The sequence below is a fragment of the Periplaneta americana genome, chromosome 4 (genome assembly GCF_040183065.1).
Source record: "Periplaneta americana isolate PAMFEO1 chromosome 4, P.americana_PAMFEO1_priV1, whole genome shotgun sequence".
Lineage (NCBI taxonomy): Eukaryota > Metazoa > Arthropoda > Insecta > Blattodea > Blattidae > Periplaneta > Periplaneta americana.
The window spans coordinates 66,618,071-66,631,741 of NC_091120.1; the positions used below are offsets into that span (position 1 = coordinate 66,618,071).

General features: G+C 35.9%; 1 protein-coding gene across 2 annotated transcripts in view; it reads right to left on the reverse strand.

The window, feature by feature from the left end:
* Positions 1 to 2,015: 2,015 nt before the first annotated feature.
* Positions 2,016 to 13,671, reverse strand: part of LOC138697849 (tubulin alpha-1 chain-like) — a 33,623-nt gene continuing 21,967 nt past the window's right edge. Inside the window, exons 1-5 of one of the 2 annotated variants that reach the window (XM_069823416.1) lie at positions 11,545 to 11,682; positions 11,231 to 11,444; positions 9,464 to 9,765; positions 6,918 to 7,445; positions 2,016 to 2,804 (exon numbers count right to left, since the gene is read on the reverse strand). In XM_069823416.1, coding sequence (XP_069679517.1) covers positions 2,520 to 2,804; positions 6,918 to 7,445; positions 9,464 to 9,765; positions 11,231 to 11,444; positions 11,545 to 11,547 — 1,332 coding nt within the window. In that variant the 5' untranslated portion in view covers positions 11,548 to 11,682 and the 3' untranslated portion in view covers positions 2,016 to 2,519. Of the gene's footprint in view, positions 2,805 to 6,917; positions 7,446 to 9,463; positions 9,766 to 11,230; positions 11,445 to 11,544; positions 11,683 to 13,671 lie in introns of those variants that run through there. The other variant, XM_069823417.1, reaches the window with a different exon arrangement.

Genomic DNA, 13,671 nt, shown 5'->3' on the forward strand with positions numbered 1-13,671 from the left:
AATTCCATTAGAGACACACAGCCTGAAACGTTTCTGAACTCGTCAGTGCCATAAATAAATGAAAGTTCATTGCGGATATTCCTTTCATTTATGAACGGATACGCTCTAATGACACTAAGAAGAGACTCTTCTGGGAAAACATTGTGGAAATAAATAGGTGAGTTTTCGCAAATTTTTACGAATGCAGCATGATAGGCCTAATATTTTGTAGTAAGAAAGTAAACGAACAAAATTTTGAAGCATCAGCTGCCACTGGTTTTGATTAATACTACCACCTCTCAAAATATTAAATGTTCTTCAGCGTCCTGCATAAGCCGCTCATAGAGTGAAGGCGAATAACGACAAGAATCCTGCCATTGGGCAAAAAAAATAATTGAGGAATTACTAAATGTAATATACAGAGTGTTTAAAAAATACGGAGCATAATTTCAGGTATGTATTTCCCACATGTAGACAATCAAAATAGTTCATTACAACATGTGTCCGGAAATGCTTTATTTCCGAGTTATGGCCTTCACAAATTGAAATTCACCGGAACGTTTTTCTTTCTGCAGGTCGTTGCCGTCAAAGGAGACATTAAAAGGGCACTCTGACAGTTCATTCCGAGGCGAAGGTTACATTCAGTGTTGTGTAGGCGTTAGACTGTGCGAAATGTATTCAATTCAAGAGCTGGCAGAGATACACTTCATGTACGGTAAGGCGGACGGCAATGCTGCGCTGGTTCGTCGTTTGTACCAGGAGAGGTACCCACAGCGACAATGTCCAGATCGGAAGACATTTGTACGTCTCCATTACCGTCTGTGCGAGTATGGAAAATTTAACTCTCCTGGTTTGGGAAGGGGACGACCAAGATCTACAACTCCAGAAGTACAGGAGGAGATTCTGGAGGCTGTGAACATGACTGCTTCTATCAGCACACGAAGGGTAGCATTGCAAGTCAATGTTCCTCATACGACTGTCTGGAGACTGTTGAAAGAGTATCAATTATATGCTTATCATTTGCAACGTGTACAGGCCCTGTCACCAGCAGATTACCCTACACGAGTTAGGTTCTGTCAGTGGTTCTTGCAGCAGTGTGGTGTAAATCCGAACTTTCCTGCCTTAGTATTATTTACAGATGAAGCACAGTTCACACGAGATGGCATAACAAATTTCCACAATCAGCATGTATGGGCTTATGAAAACCCACGTGCAACTGTTCCATCTCATCACCAGGTGCTGTTCTCCCTCAACATGTGGGCCGGTATCATTGGTGATCGATTAGTTGGACCCCATGTACTTGTAAACAGACTTACGGGGCAGGCGTACACAAACTTCCTGGAAAACACCATACCTCATGTTTTAGAAGACACTCCACTGATCAATCGTCAACACATTCACTTCTTGCATGATGGCGATCCTGCACACTTCAGTCGTACGGCTCACTGGTACTTGGATCGAAGGTTTCCTGATCGATGGATAGGTAGAGGTGGCCCAATTGCTTGGCCTCCACGCTCACCTGATCTGAACCCTCTCGATTTCTACTTGTGGGGCCATTTAAAATCATTAGTTTATTCGTCTCCAGTGCCTGATTTGGAATCCCTTCGGAATCGAATTGTGGCATGTTCTGAGGACATACGCAATACTCCTGGAGTTTGGGATCGTGTTCGCAGGTCAATGAGACATCGATGTGAGGTCTGTATTCAAGCAGGAGGTGGACATTTTGAACATCTTCTGTAATGACAACGACCTGCGGAAAGAAAAACGTTCCGGTGAATTTCAATGTTGTGAAGGCCATAACTCGGAAATGAAGCATTTCCGGACACATGTTGTAATGAACTATTTTGATTGTCTAAATGTGGGAAATACATACCTGAAATTATGCCCCGTATTTTTAAACACCTTGTATATAATATTATATTCATATGACATCCATTTATGTGGATGAAAAGAAGAAGATGTAGAAGAACGAAAATGAGAAACCTAAGATGATGCAACATAATTTTGTTATGTAGGCTTACGAGAAAAATATCAAGAAAATTTTAAGTAGTTTCACTTTAGTTATTACAAAAATAAGTTACAGTACATAGTTCTCAGATGATTCTCTCCTAATTAACCACAACATTGGGACCACAATAATGACATCAAATAGAAATTATATCTGTTATCTTAGCACTAGATATAATTAGAGACAAACGATCATTTCCCTCCCCTTGCTTGTTTTAAATTTATTTGTTACATTGAAGATAAATTAAATACTCAATATTACAAAGACGAAAGCTACTTAATTGTCATTCTAAAAGTCAATTTCATGAATTGTCTTAAATTGAAATGCCATTGTCCTAAAATTCTTGAAAGTAAATTAAGTCCACACTTATTCTGAAATGACCTTTTGTAAAACGCAAAAAACATTGGCTATGAAAATTTTGAATTAAGGACTAATAAGTAAGGAATATCTCTGAAGTGTCTTTTCATTGATCATAATTCTCCGAGTGTTTCAAAACAGAATTGAATTAAAATTGTATTTCATAGAAATTATATCAGAATTCGTCTTCTTGTAGTTCTTCGGATTCAGCCACTTCGCGGTAGTCCATCTCGAGGGCTGCAATATCATCTCTCGCTTCAGTAAATTCGCTTTCATCCATGCCTTCACCAGTATACCAATGCACGAATGCGCGCTTATTGTACATGAGGTTGAATTGATAGTTAAGTCGTGCCCAAGCTTCTGCTATTGCAGTTGTGTTAGACAACATGGACACCGCGCGCTGAACTCCAGCCAGGTCTCCATTAGGTACCACAGAAGGAGGCTGACAGTTGATACCAACCTATTAAAGATACAGGGTATTGTGTTATTTTTTTTATCGCTTAATTAACTCTACAAATATCTATCTTTTCATAATTTTTCGTCAAATAAATAATAAAGAGAAGGTTTTTTAGTGCTGTAAAAAATCAATTTCGAAATTTTCACTGGTATACCTGTACACGTTCACGGTATCTCTGGTATGTAAAATATAGTTTTCAGAATGTTTTGTATCTGTCTATATATTTACAGCGATTTCTCGTCAAATTTCGTTCAAATTCAATATTTATTATGCAATTTATGTAAACGTAATGAGATTTACAAATGTAATCTTCATCTTACGATGTTTGGTGACGATGAAGATTATATTTGTAAAGATTCTTTCAAGCCATAAGCAGTGCTGACTAGATCTGACGCTATGGACAGTACTCTATAACAGAGTCGCCCGTATGAAAGGATAATTCCAAGCCTTTGGCGTGAGACGAACTCGATAGCTCAGTGGAAGAGCGCCTGACTGGAGAACAGGAAGTCGCAGGTTCGATTCCCGCTAGAGGTTGTGAAATTTTTCTTTCATACCATGGCATGATTGTGACTGTAATAGTATTTAAATTCAGTAATGAGATTTAGTATAAAAATGTCGGACATCGAAACAGAGGAAGATCTAAAACTATATTTCGTTCCATAATGTCTGACAGGAGATGTAAATATTGCCGGCAGAGGAAAAGAGAAGTATAGACATAATAGGCTTGATGGTCGGAGCAAGAGGGTCCATCCCGAAGCAGTTTGTTGATTTTTGCAAGGCTTTTCATTTGCCATCATCTATAATTATTACCAAAGTTTGTTTACTTGCGTTGGAAGGTTCGATTACATTGTTAAGAAATCACCTCAGATAAGACATTGCACTGTAATTTATTCCTTTCTCTTTCTTGCATCGGTTTTTATATTCATAACAAATTATTCATGTAGGCCCTAATATGTACTGTTCAAAATTTTGTTTTGTAAATGGTATACTTTGTCTTCTAGGCAATCCCTGTTTAGGGGAAGTGTTTGATAATAATAATAATAATAATAATAATAATAATAATAATAATAATAATAATGCTCTTCAACCAATGGCAGAGGTCTCATTCCACGCTTGACTTTAAGTTGGGCAGTCAGTCTGAAGCGTTCTATCTCCAACCACTTCAAGACAAGCGTGAAATGAGACCTCTCCCATTGGTTCAAAGCAGTTATACCACAGTCTAGTATATACAGTCACGAAACTTGAGTTGTGAGGGTGCTAGGAACAATAGACTGTGCAGGTACTATTTCGCATTGTCTGTAATGAGGTAATATTAGTGATCCTAGTGGTTAGCAACTATCTATGGAGCATATTTACTACGTATTGAGCTTCGCACTGTATATTCTAGACTGTGGTTACACTTCTCTCCTCCTCTGCCAGCAATGTTTACTTCTCCTGTCAGACATTATGGAACGGAGTAGAGATGGCTGGACAGTATACAAGATAATTTGAGGTAGTTGGGATATAGCAATTGGAGAGACAGTAGCGTAGGACCAATCAATATGGCGGAAGATCATTGAATAGGTCAAGGTCCTCAAGAGAACTCTAGTGGCAGGAAAGAAGTATAAAAATTCTGTGCTAAATTAAGTATGCACAGGCACGTAGAATACGTCTATGTCTTGGATTAGCCGTGTTGCACGTTACCTTTATAATATATTGGTATAGAAAGCAACTACAGAGCTGTGCGACCACTTGTTTGATTTGTAATCGCAAGTTCTGGCAATGTTAAAATGACAATAGACACGTTCGCTACACTTTGAGTGAACCATAGGGAAAAATTTGTTGTGAGCTAATCTCATATAAAGAGAAAATATAAAGCACGTACTCTATTATATTATTTCTCTTATTTGCCCACACTTTCCATTTTTGTGAACCGACACAAAAAATAAAACATTCAAACCAACACACTTCGACGAAGTATAAATTAATATTGTTGTGTAGATCTTTGAGATATTATTATTATTATTATTATTATTATTATTATTATTATTATTATTATTATTTTAATTGCTGTAGTTTATTTGCCAGACGTCAAGATCTTGATTATTTATTTTTTGTAAAGTCCTTAAGGGTGATATTGATTATGAATCCTTTCTAAACAATATAAGTCTTCGCATTCCTGCTAAGGGTTTAAGATTTCAACATTTTTTTACAATAGAAATTCTAAATCTCTCTCTCCGGTCTGCAGATGTATAAAATATGCTAATTTGTATGGACTGAACTTGGATCCATTTAATGTGTAGTATAACTTTTTTGGAGTTTTATGTCAGTTATTAATTTATATCTTTTGTTTAAATATGTATTGTTACAGAGGCGTATACTGGTTAAAGGGTTTGGGCTACCGCTGACCCTATTATTACACAAAATATATCTAACAATTACTTTAATTTTAATTACTATGGTAAAACTAATAATACAAAATTATTACATTATGTTATATTATAAACTTTTTCTTTTGTAATTTCCTTGGGCTACCGCCGGTAGCCCCGGTAGCCCGCAAAATACACCCCTGATATTGTAATATTATACTCGTTTTCTTTTATATCATTTTGTAGTTTATTCATTTTTATGATTCTATCCTTTCATTTTCAATTACGATTATTTTTAATTGTCATCATTGTATGTACTTTAGTCGTCCATTTTATTCCGTCCATTCATTGTCATTATTGTCATTAATTGTAATTATTATCTTTATGTGTAATAATTATTTTATGCACTTTATTGTGATTTTGTCATTATTAATTTTGTTATTTTGTAATTATGTTTTGTGCTGACCTGTTATTGGCCTCTGGCTGTTCTACAGCACAATAAATAATAGTAAATAAATAAATAAAGCAAATTATTATTATTATTATTATTATTATTATTATTATTATTATTAAGGCTTACAAGCTATGGAATCTCTTCGCTGCTGAGATTATATAATGCCACTGCACCCTATCCTGGCAAGCAATTTTCCAGATAACATAAATTTCTAAAATTTGTAGGTCCTTCAGATTGTCCAAATATCTAAGCCTAGGTCTTTGTAGTGGTTTTTTTTTACCTAAAAGGAAAATCAAACCCCTGGTCCTCCAAATTGGGGGTTGTGCTTCGGGCTAACAACCCGATCATGAGGTCTTTCTAGGAAAAATATGAATTACAATACAGCCGGATATTCAGCACTTTAGGCGACTAGGAAAGTAAGGAATAGGATTCTTGGTTGAGACATAGAGAAAATTACACTGCGTAAATTTGAAACGTAATACACCGTGTCCCGCTTGGAGGGATCGAGAAATAAGTGCTAATTTAAAGTATAAATAATGGTTTCATAACATAACTTTTTGTACAATTTTATGTAAAATCTCTCTAAGTTTCGGTGAATGGTCAGTGCAACTAGATGTGTGCACCTAGAGCTACCCTGAAGACATCCAAGTGTTCCATAACATTTGTGGAGTGATTAGCGCGGCTGCATTTATAATGCGTTGTCTCAGTTTTTCCAAAGTGTCAACTATACCACGTTGGTACACAACATTCGTCATAAAGTCCCAGAAAGAGGTCAATAGGCATTAAGTTGAGTGACCTAGGTGGCCAGGCAAGGGTTCTCCTTGTTGCTGAAAAACCGATCCTGGGGGAGTTGATCAACAACAAAAGTTCTCCACATGTCCAGATACATATTCCCTTTTATTGTCGCCTCGATGAAGGAGAATGGTCCAATGACGGAATGTTCTACTGAGTGGCGTCAAGCTTGTTTCTACGATAAACGTTAGTGCGCATGCATATTAACATGCAACTGTTTTTAAACCATTGGTGCATAAACTTGAACAGTTTCTGCATCTTGTCAGATGTAAATCAAAACAATATCTTCATCTGATTTTATATGGTGAGCATTTATTTCTCGATCCTTCTAAGCGGGACATGGTGTACTTAGAATGAGTCTCATAGTATTAGACCGGCTTCGAATTTCAGCCATACTTTCTAGAGATCTTCACTAACATAGCTAACTAAGCTACGGCTGAACACTTAAATGTGATAAGAAAAAAAAATAAATGTATTTAGCAACAACCAACTTAAGCTGAAAAGAATAAAACAAATAATAACCTTAAAACCTGTAGGACACCAGTCCACAAAATGGACGTTGTGTTTCTGCTTGATGCTGGAAATGGCAACGTTGACATCTTTCGGGACGATGTCTCCTCTATACAGAAGGCAGCAAGCCATATATTTTCCTTTCGTTGGATCGCATTTGACCAACTGATTACTAGGCTCGAAACACTCGGAGGTGAGTTCAGAAACAGTTAGTGTGCGGTGGTAAGCCTTCTCTGAAGACACAACAGGAGCATAAGTAGTTAGTGGAAAATGTATTCTTGGATAGGGTACCAGATTCGTCTGAAATTCCGTAAGGTCGACATTAAGTGCACCATCGAACCGGAGGGACGCTGTAATTGATGACACAACTTGACTCGTCAGTTGGTTCAGGTTTACATATGTCGGACGTTCGATGTCCAGTTTCCGGCGACAGATGTCATAAATCGCTTCATTGTCTACCATAAAGGCGCAATCAGAATCCGTGAGTGTAGTATGGGTAGTGAGTATTGCGTTGTAAGGCTCCACAACGGCTGTAGAAATCTGGGGAACAAGACAAAATCTAATCACATTAAAGAATTATAATATACACAGTTTAAAGAAACATTAAATTTGTTTCTAAAATTCCTGATCACATATTATATAACAGAGTCGGCCTGGTTGACCAATTGGTATAGCTATGGCCTTCTATGCTCGAGGTTGTAGGTTCGATCCTGGGCCAGGTCGATGGCATATAAATGTGCTTAAATGCGATAGGTTCATGTCAGTATAGGCTCATGTCATTAGATTTAATGGCATGTAAAAGAACTCCTGCGGGACAAAATTCCGGCACACCAGCGACGCTGATATAACCTCGGTAGTTGCGTGCATCGTTAAATAAAACATAACATTTATATAACAGATTATCAGCCTAGTGAATTTCAAAAGCAACAACTGTTGTCAGTTTCATTATGTTGCCATCTAGCGACTCCAAAAGAAGTCGCGTTATAACCCTTATGGAATAGCATGATAACTTCAAACAAATATCTTCGTTTTTGATGGTCTTATTAATAAATTTCCTATAATATTACCTATTTATACTTCAATTTGTACAGTCATATTTTTTGTAAAAGGCAAGAATCCAAGAGACCTGGTACTTTTATACAATATCTTAAAACTCAAAATAAAAAAAGGAATTGCATGGAGCAATTATTGAGGCGTTTAAATGCAAAATCACTGAAACATAATTTTTCAGTATGAAGGAAAAACGTTTGCAAGGAACCAGGGATTTGCAACTAATACTATTTTTCACCATACAAATCCATGTGATGTATCTGGCTTTGGAGCATAACAGTCCTATAGCGGTTGTAGAACCATATGAAGATATGAAATATAACATTAACTCATTTAAAAAAAAGTGATGTATCTGATTTTGTAACTACACGCCTCAATTGTACTTACATTTAGTGGTCATTACCAAAAAATGTCTTCTCGGTGATAGAATATCTGGTAATTCTTCTCATTTATGCTGTCATTTCATAACATGGGAATGGCCGGTCTGATATAAATGTGATCATGGCTAAAATGTTACATTAAATATAGAAAATAATCTTGTGTTGAAAAAATGGACTATAACATCAAAGGGATCTATTTGTCTTTTGAAAGTACAAGCGATTAAAATATCTGGAAGCAGTCGTTGGTGTGTGCCTTCCAATACCTTTGATATGCCTTAATTCTTTTTTCAGGTTTCTGTTAGTATATTACAGCTTAATTTCACTTCTCATATGTGATCACCTTTCTGGCGGAATTTATTTCCCTTTATGATAGAATAATAGGCGACGGTGATGATTATAGTAACTGTCAAGCACTGTGGCCACCCAATTTAGAGTGCTCCTGCGCATATACTATCAATGATCTCGAGGACTAATCATCTTTACCCTATATCTGGACACAGATTTATTCAAATCAGTAGAATTATTTTATTATTGGTTCAGACTATTTTCATTAGTTTAAATTTTATTTGTTTAATAAAATGAAATCACTCAAAAGCGACGTTATTTTCATAGATAAGATAAGATGCGTTTTATTGAAGGCCTCTAACCAGCTTACAATCAACTTAGTTATTTCAGCGCTTAGTAACTGGCTAAAACAGACAGACTCGCGATATAATGTGATTATGCCCAGAAGCCTTCTGAATCGTGCCACCTTCGTAGCTGACAAATGTAGGCCTATAATAGATATGCTTTTGACGCAAATATTTTCCTAGAAATATCCGGGTGACAGAACCAGATAACGCAATCAGGCAACGAAAAATGTTGTTGTTGTTGTTGTTGTTGTTGTTGTTGTCTAGTGCCTTGCATGTGGCAATGAAGCCATTAGCAGTCGTGCTTTCCAATACTTTTGAACTGTAGTTTCTTCCTGATCTTAATGCTTCACAGGTCTTCAAGTGATCTTCATTCATTTCTGCTGGATCGTTACACAGGACACATAAAACACAACGAAAAATGAGAGCGTTGAAAACCTCAAATTTCTCTCCAAAAGCTAGTCACCGTGAAACCAAATAAATCTCAGACGTCTCTCACCTTAGGAGCCGGGTAGACAGCGAATTCAAGTTTACTTTTCTTGCTGTACATGTGGGAGAGCTCATCCATAAGGAGCGACGTGAAGCCAGAACCTGTGCCACCACCGAAGGAGTGGAAAACTATAAAGCCCATAAGACCGGTACAGTTTTCTGCCATGCACCTGATACGGTTCATTACTTCCTCTATCAGTTGGGCACCCATCGTGTACCGCCCTCGCGCGAAGTTGTTTGCAGCATCCTCTTCTCCACTGATGAGCTGCTGGGGATGGAACAATTTCTTGTACGTGCCATTCCGCACCTCGTCTGTAAATAAAATTTAAAATTGTATTGATGCAATGCATTAAACCCTGTCACGACTGAAATTCTACAATTGAAACGTTGGTCCGAATAAAGGTCTATGTTACAATCTGATAATTGTGCAGGAGGAACAAAAATGTTACATCGTAATTCCGCTCATAAATTTACTATCGGACTGGCAACATAGACTGTTATTCCATCAATATGTTTTCTACACTAAGTGAAGTATACGATTGTACATTATTGAAAGTCATATTACACATCATAGAAGTCTGTAACATTTTTAACTCCACAAAAATGCTACTGGGGAATACAGACAATAAAGAGTGTTATGCAGTCAGAATATTATGAAATATACAAAATCAACAAAAAGGTTAAATTATGAAAAAATTGATTACCGGTATGACATTTATTTTTAAAAGCTATATATTAATACGAATTAACACTATGTAATTTATTAAAATTACACTCAATGTCATATTATGAATGAACATACAATATTGATAAAATAATAACAATATTATTAGAAAATAACTGCAGTATTGAGATGTAGGGAAACCATTAAATTAATGAAAATTGTAACATAACAAATGAATAAAGAAAATTAAATATTACAGTTGAGAAACTGTTGGGGGATGGAATTTGAACCCCTGTCCCGAATATTCAGTATCCATCCCAAAGATGGTTTATCTGTTAAGTATAAATTTTATTAATAACTAGCCATACCTGCGCGCTTCGCTGTACTTCTTAGAATTAAATATTGACTTAAATCTAAATACAGTTTTGTAATTATTTAGCGAATAATAGCTTTTTGTATGTTGTACGTAAGTCGTTTGCTCGTGAATTATTTTGAAAGTTGTATTTAAAACTATAAATTTAACCGTTATTATCATGCAGTACTTCCTGGTGTTGATTTTTACGAAACAACTAAAACATAGTAATTTACGAAATCTAACATTGTAACGAATCTTCCAGGTACTAGATACATATGCTTTCATATTCATTGCTACAAATTTTTTTCCTTGTATGGAGGGATGCGAAGGCTTACTCTGCAGCCTGAGGCTTATTGTGCTTATCACTCCTATTCTTGTGAACTTAACCTGGGCTAAAGTATGGATGATGATGATGATGATGATGATGATGATGATGATGATGATATGTAAATTAATGATGGCGAAATGAGTCCGAGGCCCAATGCCTAAAGTTACCCAGCAATTCTGCTTCAATTGGTTGAGGGAAAATCCCGGAAAAAAATCCCAACCAGGTAACTTGTCCCATAAAATGAATTCTTTCTCACTACTGGTACCATTCTAACTCAGTTTACTTTTCGAAAGGAATAACAATAGAAAGCTGAAATTATACCAAAAATATTGAATAAAAGATGATAATTTTCTATAAAAATATGATAGAAAGAACTTGTAATACATAACCTACTTCTATAGAACTGTGTGCTACTACGTCAGTCACATACCTATAACAGTTGGTTCTAGATCAACCATGATCGAACGAGGTACGTATTTTCCTGAACCAACTTCAGAAAAGAAGGAATTAAAATTGTCATCTGAGCATGGTTTCTTGTCAGTGAGTCCGTCAGGTAGAATACCATGCTCTATGCAATATAAGTGCCAACAACTCTGTCCCATTTGTACACCAGCCTGACCAATATGAACAGATATACACTCACGCTGAAATAATGGACAAAATATTAACATGAGATTTGTATTGGAAATGCATTACACCCAATCTCAACATAATTAATAACATACAAAATTAAAATTAACTTACCATTTTTAAGTATATGATTAGCAATATTCAATTATTAACGTAATAATTTTGTCAATTTTATACCGAAATGAAGTGAAATTTTAGTCTGTAATTTATATGGAAACAGAATAACAATCCAACAATGTAATTTTTAATATTTTGTTTTAATTGCCAACATGATATTTTTAAAAGTAGGTAAATGGGAATTATATTCCAATTAATAATTTTGTTTTATTATCTTCTATGTTATAACATCTCGTTGTACTGAATAATAGTGCGAAAATTAAAAGAACTAACGCGAAAATTAAATGTGCTTATATTGAAAATATAGTTATCGAAAATAGATTTTTTAATTAAAAGTGACAGGGAATTAATCGAATTCCTATAATTGCGTGAAAAGTTTATGCTGTTCGTTATTGTTATTGAGCATGGTTGGGATTGTAAGAATGTTTGGAATTTGAAATAAAAGTTTTTCTTTTTTTCATTTCTGTCTTTATAGTCCTCTCACGTAAATCAATCAAGACGAAACTTTCTCGTTAATTACATATTACATCATTGCTTCGTCATTCCATGAAACCTAGTCTCGAAGCAACAATACAAATGACAGTCGAAATGATTCACACATCAATATGACGCCAATGAGTTGTGTGAAATTGTAATGGATGTCATTACAAAGAATTATTGCATTAATTTGGAAATTAACACCATAGTTAAGTACTTACGAATTATACTATGTTGAATTAACTATTTCTGTCTTTGTACTCCCGAATTTATTAATATCCCCATTTATGTATGAATAATAATTTTTTATTAAATTACGAAACATTTACTTAAGATTTTTCATTTTACTAAACTCATTCCCTGAGTGGAATAGCGCGGCTCTTACTGTAACACTTGCATGACATAGAGCGCTTCGATGACGTCACTACATTAACCATCGTGGCCACAATTAACCATTAAGGCTTCGTGTGAGAAGTTTCTGGCGACTGGAACTGTTAAAATACAATCCGCAGATTCTCTTCGATGTGTTTCAGACATTGAACTCTATAGTTTCAGAAGAGAAGGTGGAAGAAATTCTAGCAGGGTATCAAAGAAGCCTGTGTAAATAAATTAGCCAAGCATCCCGACAGTTCAGCGTTTTTCCATCTGGTGCATCTCTTCCATTACTCTCTCCAGTAATTACTTTGCACTGCAATGATTGATTTTGTCTCTGCATACCAGAATACAGATTGTGCACGCTGCTGTGGACTCGCCATTTTGCTTTATGCGATTGTGACGCAGCATAGTAAGTGGAAAATCAACTTCAAATTCATTAAATAAAAATATTTCGAGTTTCTCACTGTGGTTTCCCTTTCTTTTAGTACCACTCGCATTCCATAATTTGGTATATTTTGTTAGCAATGATTAATTAAAATGTGGGAGGTTTGAACAGAACACCGTGTACAATCCTTTGAGTTGTGTTAAGCCAGAGCTAGATATTTGGTACTGTGCATCATATACAGTAACTACCAGAGTGGCAGTAGTTCTATCATATTTTGATTCCTTCTAATCATCCTTTATTGCTGTTTTCGTCTCAATTTTGAATGGATATTTTAGTTGCCATAAACTGTGCACATTATCATCAGTTGGCATATCTATAGGCAAATTTCTCATGACAACTTACCTTCAGCACTTAAATATTTGTCAAAGACTTTTACACGTTGACAACCCTCATGTAGCAGCCACTCGAAATCTTCCAAACGAAATTGAACATTGCATCAAACAATTACCAATTACCTTCGATTGCTCTGAACGTTTTTCTTCTCAAAAACTAAGAAAAGCATTGCGTGAAGATTCTTTTCATCAATGGAGCAAATTGAAAAGTAAAGGTTTGGGAGTTGTTTTCTATTCTCACTGGAAGAAAGGTAATTCGTGGATCTCAACCAAAAAGGGACTTTCGAGCAGTCAGTGGACGCAAGCCATTTAGATGAACTGTAATACAATACCTGTACGTACTCTCCCTAGTAGAACTCTTGACTCAACCCGTTGCAGAAGATGCGACAAGCAAGAAACGCTTCCTCACGTCTTGGGTTTCTGCCATCATGGAGAATTGCTCCGAATCAACAGACATAATACGGTTCGTTCTCTCATCACAGCTTCAATCCGTCA